Source organism: Sceloporus undulatus, chromosome 11, assembly GCF_019175285.1.
Source record: "Sceloporus undulatus isolate JIND9_A2432 ecotype Alabama chromosome 11, SceUnd_v1.1, whole genome shotgun sequence".
NCBI lineage: Eukaryota > Metazoa > Chordata > Lepidosauria > Squamata > Phrynosomatidae > Sceloporus > Sceloporus undulatus.
In genome coordinates this window covers 1,452,501-1,469,608 of record NC_056532.1, presented here as the reverse complement: position 1 = coordinate 1,469,608, position 17,108 = coordinate 1,452,501, and the positions used below count along the sequence as shown (strand labels likewise).

Here is a 17,108-nt window from a genome sequence, read left to right as displayed (position 1 = left end):
AGAACAGAAGGTTAAGAGGTGATATGATAGCCCTGTTTAGGTATTTGAAGGGATGTCACATTGAGGAGGGGGCAAGCTTGTTTTCTGCTGCTCCAGAGAACAGGACCTGGAACAATGGATGCAAGCTGCAGGAAAAGAGATCCCATTAGGAGGAACTTCTTGACAGTAAGAGTGTTCAACAGTGGAACAAACCCCTTCCTTGGACTGTAGTGGAGTCTCCTTCCCTGGAGGTCTTTAAACAGAGGTTGGATGGCCATCTGTCGGGAATCCTGTGATTGAGAGTTCCTGCATGGCAGAATGGGGTTGGACTGGATGGCTTTGGGGTCTCTTCCAACTCTAGGATTCTACTATCCCTTTTGCTCAGTATTCTCTATACTGATGGGCAACGTCTCTCCAAATTTTTCAGTGGATCTCCCTGCCAGCCCTACCTAGAGATGTGCCAGGGATCCAGTGCACACTACATTACTGAACTGTATAGCCTCCCCCCCAAAAAAACTGAACCTGACTGCACAAAGAACCTTAACAACAACACCTTGTTACTGTCCTGATGAGAGCTCAGATCACACCATAGATGCTGCTGATGACTGTTTCTTGTGCCAAATCCTTGTTTGGCAGCGACAGCACTGTGACTAAGTGTTTCTTTTCCACCTTTTCAATTTTGATTTTTCAGGGTCAGTTCTATTTTTTGACACAGGTGTCATTTCCAAGACAAACTGCAGAAAGGGAAGGAAAAAAATGCAGTATGAGAAAGAGCAGCCTCTCTCTCTCTGTGTCTGAACTAGCAATGAAAGAGGCCTTTCCTCTTTGGCACACATAACCATGCCCTCTTGGCAGCCTTGTGTACTCTTGGATACATGCAACCAGTTTCTGGCGATGAAAGGTTCTGCAAGCTCCTAAGTGACAGAGAAGCATTCGACAGGACGAACAGGTTCCCACTGGGTGCAAAAGAGAAGCCGAGATACATAAACGGTGCAGAAATACAGGCACAAAACAAATATCAAGAATGGCAACATTTAGAAACTCTTTAAACAGAGGCTTGATGGCTACCTATCGGGGATGCTTTGATTGAGAGTTCCTGCATGGCAGAATGGGGTTGGACTGGATGGCCCTTCTTGGGGTCTCTTCCAACTCTATGATTCTATGATTCACCGACAGACAGCCTCCAAACCTCAAACAGGTACTCAGCTACAGGATGACACACGGCACAAATGGAGACACAGGTACTAAGCCTTGCCACAAACCAAGATGCCAACTTTGCCCATACATGTGTCCATCACAAGACCCAATAGCATCACCCACAATATCAGGGGGGCTTGTCCTCCAATGTGATGTATGCCATTCAGCACTGCCCTTCGGCACTCTACATTGGGCAAACAGGACATAAATCAGACATTAGAAATGGGAATACACAAAAACTGGTGGCAGAACATTTCAGTTCCCCTGGGCACTCCATCTCAGAACAGCAGTCATTGAACACAAGAACTACAAAGGTAGGCTGGAAAGAGAAACAGCAGAGTTGGCATTCACCCACAAACTACAGTCCATCAGCAATGGGTTGAATAACGACAATGGTTTCCCGACACACACTTCAACACCATCTGACCCCGTCCTTATGAGGTTGCCCTACATGGATCTATTTTCCTAACCACAGGCTAGTCCCATTGCCAAGATGCCAACTTTGCCCATACATTTGTCCATCACAAGACCTAATAGCATCTGCCAGTTCGTCTCCATGACCAATGGCTAGTTTCCAATGCCTTTGTGCACTAGCGATCATCCTTAAAACTGGACCCGCTACTCCATTTCCATGAGCAAAGGATTTGCAATTCGAGTTGACATCCTCACGCACCAATGGCATACATAAATCTGTGCCTGGATTCCACTGCAGTAAATGCATCTGAGGAAGTAGACCAAAGTCTACGAAAGCTCACTCTTTCAGTTAGTCTCAAAGGTACTACAAGATCTCTCTGCAAAAATGGCTGTGGGTTGAACAGAACTGGTCTGGGAGTTGCCGTTCAACAATATCAGGATGTCCATATGATTCCCAGCTCCAAGGGTGACATTAGATTCAAGGAGAACAGGCCAAATGGAGGACAAAAATGGAGGTGTGGTGTTAACAACTCTAGCTGGATCCAGACAGGAGTGTCACATCCAAAATTCGAATCCTAGCCTCTTCTCCACCTCCTCATAAAACCAATAGATTCCTTCCTTCAAGACAGCCAGATCCCCAGTATCTCCTCCCTCTCAAACCTCTCTCGATACACTTCATTATCTTATGAGACCAATGGCTCCAAGTGAACCGTAACATTAGCACGCATGCGATTCTCTGGTTGCTGAAGCTATTACTGTTCAAGATGCAATTAGAAAGTGAGGGTAGAAAATAGCTTTTTGCGGAACATTTCTCAGACCATTAGTTGGAAGCATTTTCCACACCATTTATCCCTGACATTTATAAGTAGGACTTATTTTTTGTTTAAATCAACACTTGCTTTTGCTGTTTTGCTAAACGCCGTGCGCGTTTCCACATTAGGAGCTGCAACGGCCAGGCATTTAACATAGCCCTGTTGGCTAATCCTTTTGCGCAAACACATGACCATGTGCAAGAAGATAAAGTCAGCCTAATCGCCAATGAGTTTGGCCTCGGTTGTCGTATTCGTGCAAGATTTTGAGTTTCCATCTCTCATTGTTCATTGTCTCCTGGCTCGATAGCTGGCGCGGGAAGGATCTAGCCAGTTTTATCTCTTGTCTCAGGATCTGTGTCTTCACAGAGGCTACCCACGCAACATTAATTGTCATCCTGGCACCGTTTCCAAGAACCATAGTAGCCAAAGGGCAAAGCAGGGCAGTTAAGCTCTAAAATGGGTTGGAAAGACTTCTAGAGAAGACCGCTTTAGAGAGGACAGTCCTCTAACTGAACAGCTGTCCAGTGAAAAGCTGAAGGGACAATGTTGCCTATCCATAGTTATCCTATGTTATCAGTGATGGCGAACCTATGGCACGAGTGCCAGAGGTGGCACTCAGAGCCCTCTCTGTGGGCACATGTGCCATCCCCCCGGCACAGAGTTTGCCAGAGTTTGTTACTAGAAAGCCAGAGGGATATGACACTTTGCAATAAATAAGTGGGTTTGGGGTTACAGTTTGGGCACTCGGCCTCTAAAAGGTTCACCATCACTGTCCTAGTTAGTAAGCAGTGATGTGGATCCTCTGTTCAGAGAGTATGAGATTACAGCAATTGTGTCCAAATCCATATCTATACATACAGTCGCCCCTCCAAGTCTGTGAACCTGAAATGTGTGGACTTGGAAATCTGTGGAGGGGAGACAGCTATTAATATTAACGGGGTGCTGTATTTTAACTCTTATTTAAATGAAGGAACCGAACAAGAGTATAATATGTGAAGCACCAACCCCCTTTACTCTCTCATCCATCCAGTCTTAAGGCTAAGCGCAAAGAGTTATGTCTGCTGGAATTTTGTAAGTTCTTTGACATTGCTTTGCTTTGCTCCATCCTTTAGATCCTTTGCAATATGCCCCTAAAGTTTACCCTTGACGTATCCACAGGTCGTAGCAAAATCCATAATGTTGGCCCCAAAACTTAACCTCGACTTATACATGAAGTCGACTCATAGTCGAGTATATATGGTATACACGAGGTTGACTTATGGTTGAGTATATACGGTTTTGGAACTGTCTTTTTGGGTCTCTTTTTGTGACTACCATAAGTGGCCACCATAAAGACCTCAAACGATTTTTAGTGTGAAGTCGAAGCCTTTCGTGGCCGGTATCCATAGCTTTTTGTGGGATTTACGGACTATATGGCCATGCTAGCAAGACGTCAGAAACAAACTCTTCTAAAACATGGCCACATAGTCCGCAAAAACCAACCAAAACTCATTTTTGGTGTGCCTCGACATGTTTTGGCCCACATCTCCCATCAGCTTAGTCTGGGTGGGTCTGATGGGAGCTGTAGTTCAAAATATATGTCCGGAAGAGGACAAGGTTGAAGAAGACTGGTATGCTGGATAACCTAATTCAATGATGGCGAATCATTTACAGACCGAGTGCCCAAAGTGTAACCCAAACCCCACTTATTTATTGCAAAGTGCCATGTCCCTCTGGCTTTCTAGTAACAAACTCAGTGCTGGGGCAATGGCACATGTGCCCACAGAGAGGGCTCTGAGTGCCACCTCTGGCACACGTGCCATAGGTTCGCCATCACTGACCTAATCGGTTTTGCAATTTTTAAAACAGACGAACCAACTGCAGTGGGCCAATAAACAGAAGGAAGCGATGTGCCGCAGTAACTCACCAAGAAAGCCTTCTTCATCCACTATGATGGTGTAGTCCTCGGGTGTTTCTGTCAGACTGAAGAATTTGCACCTGAAAAGAAAAAGGAGAAGAGTTCGCTTTATTCACGGGTTGAACAAGTGACATCCTCTGCATCCTTAATCCAACATCAAACCCAGTGATTTAATTCCAACAGACTTACTCCTTTGTATGTATGCGGAGCACTACAGGACAAGGATACAGATCTTGAACCTGGAAACTCTTGGACTCTTACTATCTGAAATAACTGTACTGTACTAGGCTATGATAAAGCAAAATCTGAACCTGGAAACTTTATATCTTACTCTCTGCATGTGTGGTGAGCACACTTGTGCATGCACATGCATAGAGGGATGAATGTCAGCTGGGCAGTGAATCCGCGCCACATTTTAGATAGCATTAAAGGAGCTGAATGTCTTTTGGGAATAAAGCATTCTAGAAAACTCCTTTAAACTCTAGATTAAAATCTGAAACAGATGACATGGGGCCATCATCCGCCACTGCAAGCAAACAATATGCACACAACGTGTATTTCCTTTCTCTCTATATTACACATCCCATTACACACACCTCTCAAATGTTTTCTAACCACCCTCCCTATCATAAGCTTCTTATAGACTTTGGCAGTACGACTCCAAAAAAAGCTGCATCGGTCTCCCTGTGGAGGTATGCTGTTTAAATGATGCATGGGTCCTACGAGTCCAGATGTTGCGCCAAAGCCACACTCCATTCCTAAGCACTGGAGGGCAGCTTTGGTGCAGCTTCCGGATTCTTAGGATACATGCATCATTTAAACAGCATACCTCCAAAGAGACCCCAAGCAGCTTTATTTTGGCAGTCTGGAACAGGCCTTTATGTCAAAGGATGTGCTACAGTCCGCTTTGAAAGCTTGCAACAAGTATATTGTGCATTTCAGTTGGCCAAAAAAATGTACCACCGATGGATATTTGTTTGTATTTGTTAAATGGCCATCACAGCTACCCCTGAATGTTTAAAGCTACTAAAAGATTTGGTAGTGGTTAAATGCCAGAACTGCAGCCACAAGGTTGTGAGTTCGATCCCAGGCTGGTCTCCAAGGTTGACTCAGCCTTCCATCCTTTTGTAGGTTGGTCAAATGAGTACCCACCTTATTGTGGGCAATTGGCTCACAGATTGTAAACCGCTTCGAGAGTGCTGAGTTCGCTATGAAGCGGTACAGAAATGTAAATGCTATTGCTAAAAAAGAAGGTTTTGATAACATTTTAAAGCAACTTAACAATTCAATTCAAGAAAAGAACTCAAAGTCTAAAGACAAGTTTTGTCTCTGAACTGAATGTTTAGGAGGGCAGCAAAGTTTTAAGGGGGTGTTTCCAATAGGCTGTGAGGCTGTGCCACAGCTGAGAAAGCCTTCCCCATTAAATATCATAGAATCATAGAGTTGGAAGAGACCCCCTCAAGGGCCATCCAGTCCAAACCAATTCTGCCATGCAGGAACTCTCAGTCAAAGCGTCCCCGACAGATGGCCATCCATTTGAAGCCCCCAAGGAATGAAACTCCACTGCTCTTCACGGAAGGTATTCACTGTCGAACAGCCCTTACTCTCAGGAAAGTTCCTCCTAATGTCATCGGCTGAACTCTTTTCCTGTAGCTTGCATCCATTGTTCTGGGTCCTGTTCTCTGGAGCAGCAGAAAACAAGCGTTGCTCCCTCCTCAATTGGCATCCCTTCAGAGTATTAAAACAGGCTATCATATCACTATCTTAACCTGTCTCTCGCCAAGCTAAACATCCCCAGCTCCCTAAGTCCTTCCTCATAGGGCAAGGTTTCCAGACCCTTCACCATTTTAGTCGTCCATCACTGGACACGCTCCCGTTTCTCACTGTACTTTTTGAATTGTGGTGCCCAAAACTGGACACACGATTCCAGGTGAGGGCCTGACCAAAGCAGAAGAGAGGTACTAATTACTTCTCTGTGATCCAACGCTACACTTCTATTTGATGCAACCTAAAATTGCAAAAGTTAATAACTGGAACCCATTCTAAGTGTGGGGTTCTCAGAGGCCTGGCGAGAACATCCCAGGTCTACTCAGCATGTTTAGCCAACCCACAAGGAGAAATAATAAGCACTGTGGAGCGAAGACTTCTGAACAACAAGCCCCCAACCCCACCAGGGTTTTGATTCAACATGTATTCTGACTCCCAGAGGGCCCTGGCCATGCTAGTCCGCTGGAGCAAAAAACAACAGAGCCTCCGTTGCATCTGCACAAATACAACAAGTGTTAACTTGGGCATAAGACATCATGCGCCAGTAAATGCACGCGCACAAGGAGCCGTTTGAAATATTGTTCAAGACAGCTGTGTTGTTTCCCCAAAGTGGACACGAAGTAATTCTTGCTGAGGTTGTTAGTGTTTTATTTCTTGTCTTTTTTTTTTGGTCCAAACCCAGTCTTCCCCCCAAGTTTTGGGAACGAACCAAGACTTGTGACGGCGCCGTCCGCTAACCACCCTCTGTGCGAAATCCCTCCATTCCAGGGGGGGAAAAGGATTGACCCTGTTGCCTCTTCCATGTATGGCCTAGTTTTCTGAAGAAAGCAAAGAACAGAGTTGTGCAATAGAATATTTCTGTCCTCCTTTGCCTCCCCCCCCTCCCATACTCCGAGGAGTCAAGTAATAAACTTATATTAACGGCATGGAAGGAAAGAAATTAAATGGAAGAACGTTCTTTTAAAAAACACCCCCGTAAGCGTTGTGAAGTCCAAAGGCGTTTCATGGCTGGCAATCCAGTAGTTATTTTTGGGCTAAGGGGGCCATGTTTCGCTAGAATAGTTTAGTTCCTGACGTTGCCCGCCAGCCATCTGTGCTGGCATCTTCTCAGAGAAATGTCTGGCATGGAAGAGGTCAACTATATATATATACCCCACTCTCTTCATCCAGCCAAGCATTCTCTGGAAGATGCCAGCCCACAGAATGCGGTGTCAAAACGTCAGGAATAAACTGTTCTAGAATATGGCCACATCACCTGAAAAACCCACAAAAACCCTGTAAGAGTTGTTCGATAGTGGAATAAATTGCCTTGGAGGGTGGTGGACTCTCCTTCTTTGGAGGTCTTTAGACAGAGTTTGGGTGGCCATTGCCCAGGAGTGCTTTAGATCTCAACCCCTGCATGACAGGGAGTTGGATTGAAATTTGGAGTAGCAGCTAATACTCCAGAGGACAGGATCAAAATTCAAAATGACCTGAATAGACTAGAAGGCTGGGCCAAAGCTAACAAAATTAAATTCAACACAGAGAAATGTAAGGTACTGCACTTAGAGCAGAAAAATGAAATGCATCAATACAGGAATGGGGACACCTGGCTTAAGGAGACTCCATATGAAAGGGATCTGGGAGTCCAAGTAGACCACAAGATGAACATGAGTCAACAGTGCAATGAGGCAGCTAAAAAAGCCAATGCAATTTTAGGGCGCATTTATAATAGTATAGTGTCTAGATCAAGAGAAGTAATAGTGCCACTCTATTCTGCTTTGGTCCAGCCCCACCTGGAATACTGTGTCCAGTTCTGGGCACCACAATTCAAAAGGATGTTGAGAAACTGGAGCATGTCCAAAGGACGGCCACCATAGCTCTATGGGGTGTTAGCTACTCCTCCTAATTTCAATACAACTCCCTGTCATGCAGGGGTTGATATCTAAAGCGCTCCTGGGCATGGCCATTCAACCTCTGTCTAAAGATCTCCAAAGAAGGCGAGTCCACCACACTCCAAGGCAGTCCATTCCATGGAGAAGAGATGGTTAAGAGGTAATTTGATAGCCCTGTTTAAATACTTGAAGGGATGTCATATTGAGGAGGGAGCAAGCTTGTTTTCTGCTGCTCCAGAGACTAGAACATGGAACAATGGATGCAAGCTCCAGGAAAAGAGATTCAACCTCAACATTAGGAGGAATCTCTTGACCATAAGAGCTGTTCAACAGTGGAAGACACTTCCTTGGAGTGTAGTGGCATCTCCTTCTTTGGAGATCTTTAAGCACTCATGTATAAGTCTAGAAAGTTTAGTCCCAAAATTGACCCCAAAAACCCAAGTCGACTTATCTGTGGCTCGATATATGTACTATGCTTTAATTCCTATTTAAAAAGGAGTCATCCCCTGGTGAAAGTCAAGCGCATAGTCTGTCCTGGAAGCATTGACCTTTCTAAATGTTCTCATCCGTTCAGCATTTACAGTGTGCACAAACTGGAATTTGTTGTTTGGCATCGTTCTCCCTGCTTCATCCTTAAGATCCTTTGTTACGTGGCCCAAAGTTTTGCCCTCGACTTATCCATGGGTCATTGAAAAAGTCCATAATCTTGGCCCCAGATTTATACATGAGGTTGACTTATAGTCACATATATAAGGTGTACACCATAAGCACTCTCTAAATGGTTTACAATGAGCAAGCCAAGCTGGGTACTCCAACCTACGAAAGGATGGAAGGCTGAGTCAACCTTGGAGCCCTGGGATCAAATTCACAACGTTATGGCTGAAGGACCAGGCCTTTAAACACTGCGCCACCAGAGTTCCTTAAGACAGACAGAAAGAGAAGCTTCCATTGAACGGAGATAAATAGCAAGCCTGTGCCACAGAACTGCTGACAGACACGCTCTTGCAGCTCAAAAGTACACAAACAATGAGCGCTAAAGCTAAAGCATATGCTCCACTCCACAAGTCCTGATGGCACGCCAGAGCGCACAGAGGGAGCCGAGAGTGCTCGGCTTTCAAAGAAACACAAAACAGGGGAGAGAGGAGGGGAACGTCCCAGGAACCACAAAACCTCAGGTTGTGCAAGCAGTACATGCTAGGAAAAGCACCCTCCTGCATGACTATTCTGCTAGTTTGTTTTCTTGCTTGCGTCGGCAACTTTGCTCTTAAGCTAACCGTTAAGTTCAAGCAGTAACTGAGGTACCACTTGGTCATCGTGGGAGCTAAGATAATGTGGGACCTAAGGTTCTGCCCGTCACAGAATCATAGAAGGGACCCCAAAGGGCCATCTAGTACAACGTCGTGCCATGCAGGAACTCATAACCAAGGTATCCCTGACAGATGGTCATCCAGCCTCTGTTTAAACATCTCCAAAGAAGGAGACTCTGAGACTACATCTTCAACTGTCAAACAGCCCTTACTATCAGGAAGTTCCTCCTAATGTTGAGCTGGGATCTCTTTTCCTGGAGCTGGCATCCACTGTTCCAGGTCCTATTCTCTGGAGCAGCAGAAAACAAGCTTGCTCTTAGTGTCAAGAAGTTCCTCCTAGTGTTTAGGTGGAATCTCTTTTCCTGTAGCTTGCATCCATTGCTTCATATCCTATTCTCTGGAGCAGCAGAAAACAAGCTTGCTTCCTCCTCAATGTGACATCACTTCAAGTATTTATATTTCTACTGATGCAGCCTAAAATCGCATTGGCCTTGTTAGCTGCCGCATCACACTCATGTTTTGTATCGTAACTACCAAATCCTCAATGCAAATTCACTAATCAGGGAACGCCTCATCCTTCAGCACAGTGGTTTTGGAGCGGCGGCCTTCCAGATATTTTGGACTCCGTCTCCCAGAATCCCTGCTTGCCGGAGCTTTACGGAGGTGAAATCCAAAACCTCAGGAGGGCCAACGTTTGATGCTACATGCCTTAACAGACAGTGCCCATGCGTATTCAGGTTAGCCTTTGTCCATGAAGACAAATACAGGGACGCCAATGCAATACCTAACAGGATTGGATGGAATTTGGACCTCGTAACTGGGATCCATCTTCGAGTACAGAAAAATCGTTCAAGTATTAACAGAGCAGTGAAAAGAAGGAAAATGTTGGCAGCCTCAACAGTGTCGTGATGAAGGACGTGTTGTGCAGTAGATAAGGACATACATTGTTAGTTGTTGTTCTGTGTCTTCAAGTGTTTTCGTCTTATGGCGACCCTAAGGTCGATCATTGGGTTTTCTTGGCAAGGCTTGTTCGGAGGTTTGCCACTGCCTTCCCTTGAGGCTGAGAGCGTGTGACTCACTTAAGGTCACCCAATGGCTCTGATGGCCAACCTAGGATTCATAGAATCCCAGAGCTGGAAGAGACCACAAGGGCCATCGAGTCCAGACCCATTCTGCCATGCAGGAACTCTCAATCAATACCCGACAGATGGCCATCAACCTCTGTTTAAAGACCTCCAATGAAGGAGACTCCACTACTCTCCGAAGGAACGTCTTCCATTGTGTACCTCACAGACAGTGGCATTAGGGGGGTGCATTAGGGCACCAGGTGACACCCTAAAAGGTGTCACCTAAACTCTGTGGCCAACGTCCGACAGACACTGACCATAGGACTGCACTGAAGGAGCTACAAAGTATTCTCTCTAGGAATCTCTAGGTCTTTCGGTGCAACCTTGAGTTAGAATTGACCAAAGAGTTGCACCGGAGGACCTAGATACTCCTAGAGAGAACGCATTAATCAAATCCGTGAATAATCAAAGCCGCAAATATCAAAGCCGCAGATATGGAGGGATGAGTGTACATTCATTCTGTGGACATGCTTTTGCACAGTGCGTCCGCGCCATACGTGGGTGCGCCATACATGGCTTTCAGCATACTTTGAAAGCCATGTGCTGGAAGAAGCAATGGTTTTCCTTACGCGGGGAGTCCAGAACTGCGTAACGGAAGGGCGCACTGTAATTAAAAGGTATCATTTTAGTTTTGCTCATTGGTTACGTCACAACTGTTACCAATACATTCGGTGATACAGTGGTTCCTTCCCTTACGCAGGGGATCCATTCCGGACCCCCCCCCCCCCACCATAAGGGAAATTCCACGTATGCTCAAGCCCCATGAAAAGTAATGGCATGCGAGGCGCCACTTCTTCCCACACGGCTTTCAGTGTATGCGCGGGCATACTATATATGGGAATTACAATTTAGGGGTAATGTTGGTACCGAAAAATATTACAAAGGCTTCTATATGGTGTGGTATGAGCAGAGATCAATGGGGTATGTGTGTGGGACAATATGAGTTACCGCACCGGGTGATGCCAACCCTAGTGATGCCACTACTCAGATAGTGGCCATAAAGAAGAAAAGAGGAAAGCCCCCATATGCTCCATGGTTGTGCTTGGTGAACATGAGATAAAAATGTGAGTAAACCGAATAGATCAGATCAAACAGGAAAACCAAAGCAAAACAAAAACCCACAAACAAAACCGATGCGCAATGGTCAGTTGTTTTGCAAATAGGGAAAAGAAGGGGACTACTTTCGCTCTCCTCAGAGCATAAAATAAGGACTAGACCTCGGAGTAAGCATGTTTGGAACCACAGAATACTCTATCATTTATTATTATTATTATTATTATTATTATTTATATAGCGCTGTAGATTTACACAGCGCTGTACATACAATCAATAAAATAGACAAAAAAGAAACCTGCCTATATCATACATTCTACAAAATGAGAACAATATATACGATATATTACTGAAATTTTGAAGAATGTATGGAAGTGGCTTCTCCATAAGAAAACTCTCCTTATCTGAAAGAAGGAAGGAAGGAAGGAAGGAGAAAAAGAAAGGAAGGAAGGAAGGAATGAGAAAGAGAAAGAGAAAGGAAGGAAGGAAGAAAGAAAGAAAGGAAGGAAGAAATGAGAAAGAGAAAGAGAAAGGAAGGAAGGAAGGAAGGAAGAAAGAAAGAAAGAAAGAAACAAAAGAGAGGAAGGAAGGGAGGAAGGAAGGAGAGAGAGAGGAAGGAAGGAAGGAAGGAAGGAAGGAAGGAAAGTAAGTAAGTAAATAAGTTTAATGTGATTTTTTCTTAATTTTTTAAAAAATTATCATTTAATTTAATTAATTTAATTAAATTTAATTATCATTCAGGAATACGAACCCTACCTTTCCAACTACGATCAAACCTGGGCTGGTTGAGAATCCATGCATAGAGCACCATCTAGTTGTAATAATACACTCACCTCTAGCTGTATTAGTCAAGTCTGTAGGTGAGGCCAGACTATTTAAATCCTGCTCAGAGGTGGAAAACAAGCACACTTCCCTGCAGCCGGAGCACTAGCATGTCAGGAACACTGCTGGGAGAGGATGAGGCTATTTGGGGGACCGGGCGAAGGGGACAACATACAAACATGTAATTTTCACTTGGAGTGGTATCCTCCCAATATACTACTGTGATTATGCAGTTAGATCAGCTACTTAGAACAATCATCGAGTTGGAAAAGATCTCCAGGGCCATCCAGTCCAAGCCCTTACCATGCAGGAACTCACAATCAAAGCAACCCTGACTGAAGGTTAAGAGGTGACATGATAGCCCTGTCTAAATACTTGAAGGGATGTCATATTGAGGAGGGAGCAAGCTTTTTTTCTGCTGCTCCAGAGACTAATATATATCTATATATATAGAGAGAGAGCTTGTTTTCTGCTACTCCAGAGAACAGGACATGGAGCAATGGATGGAAGCTACAGGAAAAGCTTCTGGTGGGAGTGGGGGAGCTCAACATTGCGGGTCTCTCCAGCAGAACGAGTGTAATTGTGTTATTCCTCCAGATAAAATGGCAACAGGTGGGGAACGACTGGCTTTGGCAGCATAGCATCTGAACCATCCTTTCCTGTGCCACTGATGCTGGGATTCCTCACATCATGCTGCCTGCCCTTTTCTAGAAACCCCCTAGAAGTTCCCACTTTTGCTTTCTCCATGACATCCACAGCATATCTGCCTGCCCTTTTCTAGAATCATAGAGTTAAGAGATGCAGGACCTAGAGATTCCAAAAGAGAAGATCAAACGTCGGGCAGATCATACAACCTAGAGTTGGAAGAGACCGCAGGGCCCTGACCAGTCCAACCCAATTCTGCCAAGAAGGAAACTCGCAACCAAAGCATCCCCATTGACAGATGGCCACCCAGCCTCGGTTTAAATACCTGCAAGGAGGAGGACTCCACAAAGTCCCATATTCACACTACAAAAATAACCCGGGATGAATCCGGGTTGACATCCTTGTTGTTCGCCACACGTCCTGAATCACGCAATGCACTTTTGTGGGGGGCTGTCACAAAAAACCCAACCCACTAACCTGGGTTTTCGATACCAGGGTTTTTCCCTGAGTTTCCTGAAAGATCTGCATCTACGGCAGTGCGGATAAGCTTCCGAAGCGATTTGGATTGCTCTGTATCGTTCGAGGGAACGGAGGCGGCTCCATTTTATCCTCGAACGATGGCACGTGGAGAACAAAGGGGTTACAACAGGGACGTAGCCAAGGGGGGTTCGGGTCCGGACCCCCCTCCATAAAAAAGGGGGCTGCTGCACGCCGCACCAAGCCCCATAAAGGGGCACGTGGAGACACACCCCGGTGGTGCCATAGAGAAATAATCGAATGTGGTGTGCTCGAGCACTCCCGCACCGCCGCTATCCACAATGCCACCAGAAATACATGAATAGAGTGTGCACCGCCACCCAAGCCCCAAACGGGCAAGCTGGGACCCCCCCCCCCTTCCTAAAATCCTAGCTACGTCCCTGGTTACAATGATCGAAGAGAAACAAAATGGAGCAAAAACCCGATGTGCCAGCGCGGCATCGCATCGCGAAAATTACAACAGAGGAAAAAAAGAGGAACAAAAAATATGAGCGCGAATGCCCCCACAAAAAAAAACAAGTGTCTGTTTCAAGCAGAGAAGTGGTGCTGTATGCGCTTAAAGGTGCCACTTAAGCCTGTTGTCAAAAGTCAAAAGGTAGCTTTTTTACCACTTTCGCTTTTCTCCACGACATCCACGGCGTCCCCCATCTTGACACCCCATCTCAGTGCTGGAGCTCTTCCTCATAGTCAGCGATCGCCGGGTAGTCTTGTAGGATGATGGGCCCTGTGATACATAGAGAAGAAGCGCGATGAGAAAGGGAACGCCCAAAGGCAGTTGAATCTGGGGCTCTGGGGTGACACCTCCCCGATTATTTAGTGGCATTGATCTACCCATGTGTAAACTTACACATGGCATGGTAACGCACTTCTTCCACTTATACCCCTAGGAAGTGCCATGGCAAAAGAGAAAACTAAACCAGCGATTGGCTTGTATCTAATTAAATAGAGACTTTTATAGTCTATTTAAACCACTTCCATACTTAATTCTTAGTTCATAAACTCTGTAGTCATTGTAAACCAGCTGCCATTACTATATTATTATTTTATATTATATTATTATTACTGTTTTATTCCGCCTTCTTCCCAAACAGGGACCAAGGCAGATTAGTCATGGTAGCTAAGCATAGTCACGTTAATGCTCCTTGGGAGCAAAACACAAACACAACATTCCTGCTGATGTTGCTCTCTAACACTAGGATCTATTTGAATGTGGAACTAACCTTCCATTAATCCGGGTGGAAATTAGTTGAGATATGATGGGAAAGTTGCATCTTCTTTTTTTACCTTCTGCTATCTTCTTGGAGTCCTTTGGCATAAATAGGTTTCTGGCTTCTTGATGCGGGAAGAAAAGAGGGCAAGGAAGATGAGCTTTAGAAATGTCATACGCTGTATAATACACTGTGTAATAATACAGCCTACCTAACACGGCTGTGTAAGGCATCAAAACAACATTTAAAACCTGGGTTATGTAGAATCAGAGTAGGTCCTAATTCTGCTATTGAACCACGGGTAGAAAGAGGAAAGAAAGAATGAGAGTGAGAAAAAAGATTAAACGTTACTCGTTTTTATGCGTTAACGGAGCATTTTTAATATCTTGGCTGTTTTAGTGGCTGCATCTACAGCAGATTAATGCGCTTGGCACCGCTTTAACTGCCATGGCTCAGTCCTATGGATGTCTGGCATTTGGAGGGAGCCTCAAAGCAGATGTGAGCCACAACCCAACCATGCCGGGCACACTGTACACTTGACACATGACAACATGTGAGTTGTGAGCTGTATGCATCGCAAACAACTAGGGCCAAGGAGATCTGGGAGCTTGGTGGTGTGTGCTGCCAAGCCATCTTGGTGGTCTCTAGAACAGAAGTTGGTTGGGCATCTTTCAGAAGTGCATCAGTCTTGTATCATGCATGGCAAAATGGGGTTGGTCTACGGGGCCCTTGTTGCCCTACGAACTCTACGATTCTATGATTTTATGACTTGTGTATTAAAAAGCAAGCCAGACGTACGCTTGGTTTGCAGCAGTAGCTTGAGTAAGTGGAGTGTGGGTGTAACTGTATCTGTCTGGATGTTAGCATGGTCAGATGGTGGATGCCAAGGGAGCCAAAAGGTAACAAGAGCGATAAAACAGATACAGATTAGCGACAAATGGCAACGGCACCTCAATCCCTCATCTAAAGAGAATAGCGGTGGGGAACCGCACTTGTCGAACAGTATTAAGTCTCAGTGCGTCTTGTAGTTCCCGCCACACACGTACTACACTGAGACATCATCATAGAATCGTAGAATCATAGAGTTGGAAGAGACCCCAAGAAGGGCCATCCAGTCCAACCTCATTCTGCCAATGCAGGAACTCTCAATCAAAGCATACCCAACAGACGGCCATCCAGCCTCTGCTTAAAGACCTCCAAGGAAGGAGACTCTAAGGGGTGTCTTCCACTGTCAAACAGCCCTTACTGCAAGAGTTTCCTCCTAAGTTGAGGTGGAATCTTTTTTCCTGGAGCTTGCATCCATTTGTATCCCTTTTCTTTCTCTGGAAGAGCAGAAAACAAGCTTGCTCCATTCCAATGTGACACCCCTCAAACACTTAAACAGAGATATCATATCACCTCTTAACCTTCTCTTCTCCAGGCTAGACATACCCAGCTTCCCATACAGCATGGTTTCCAGTAGACCCTTCACCATTTTGGCCCCCCTCTGGGCAGCCCCAGCTTCTCAACGTCTTTTTTGAATCGTGCCCAGCGCTGGGCACCACAATATCAAATCCTTCTGTCTTGCCAGTGTCCCACCAATACTCACTGGCCTGCTGTAGGTGGATTGAGATCATCCGGTTTGACTCTGAAGAAGTTCAAGACATGCTCGCACCGGGAGATTTTGCGGGGAAGATTGATCAAGGCGGAGGAGTATCGGAGAGCGTGTTTTGTCTTTTTTGGGGACCTGTTGGTGTCAAACCACCTGGGTGCTAGAAAAGGTAGAAAGAAGGAAACCCAAGACGGATGTGTCATTCCAGGTGACCGTCAATATACACACAACATTATCAGACGCGGGCAAAGCGGTCGTGCAAACGGGGCATAAGCGTTGCAAAAGCGCCAGGGATGTGATCAACCGTGGGGCTTCTAAAGTGTAACTGAAGCTTCCGCAGGTTCCCGTCATGGAATCGTTTTCATAGAGCCAGGAGAGTTACTTTTTGGACTACATCTCCTAAAATACCCAGAAAGCATGGCCGCTGGGGGATTCTGGGCGAGGTAGTCAAAACTTCCCAAGCGTTGGGTTGTCATCAATAGTTCATCAATTTCACTGTAGTCAAAACCTTCACAAGCTTAGGTTTTCATCAATAGTTATCATTTCACTGTAGTCAAAACCTCCCAAGCATTGGGTTTCATCAATAGTTCATCAATTTCATGCAGTCAAAACCTCCAAGCATTAGGTTTTCATCCTTATACACTATATGAATATTTGGGGAAAAGGAAGGGTAAAAAATCCTTTCCACTCTGACTCACCCCAAAAGCCCACATAGATACAAGGCTTTCGGACACAAGATATCCCACAACAAGAAGCAGTTCACTCTGCAAGGAACCCACTCACCTGGCAAATGTGGAATGATCCTGTTCTCTACGTTAATACCCCGGATTCAATCGGAAACATTTCTTCAGAGTTTTCTAAGGAGAGAAGGGAAAGGT

General features: G+C 45.3%; 2 protein-coding genes across 2 annotated transcripts in view; both read right to left on the bottom strand.

The window, feature by feature from the left end:
- CASTOR2 (cytosolic arginine sensor for mTORC1 subunit 2) overlaps positions 1 to 10,075 on the bottom strand; it is a 28,476-nt gene extending 18,401 nt beyond the window's left edge. Inside the window, exons 1-2 of the mRNA XM_042442561.1 lie at positions 10,032 to 10,075; positions 4,309 to 4,379 (exon numbers count right to left, since the gene is read on the bottom strand). Of these exons, the coding sequence (XP_042298495.1) occupies positions 4,309 to 4,379; positions 10,032 to 10,075 (115 nt within the window). The remainder of the gene's footprint in view (positions 1 to 4,308; positions 4,380 to 10,031) is intronic.
- A 4,018-nt stretch (positions 10,076 to 14,093) lies between these two features.
- LOC121916967 (neutrophil cytosol factor 1-like) overlaps positions 14,094 to 17,108 on the bottom strand; it is a 6,149-nt gene continuing 3,134 nt past the window's right edge. The window contains 4 exon segments of the mRNA XM_042442560.1: positions 14,094 to 14,220; positions 16,228 to 16,390; positions 17,014 to 17,052; positions 17,055 to 17,087. Coding sequence (XP_042298494.1) covers positions 14,094 to 14,220; positions 16,228 to 16,390; positions 17,014 to 17,052; positions 17,055 to 17,087 — 362 coding nt within the window.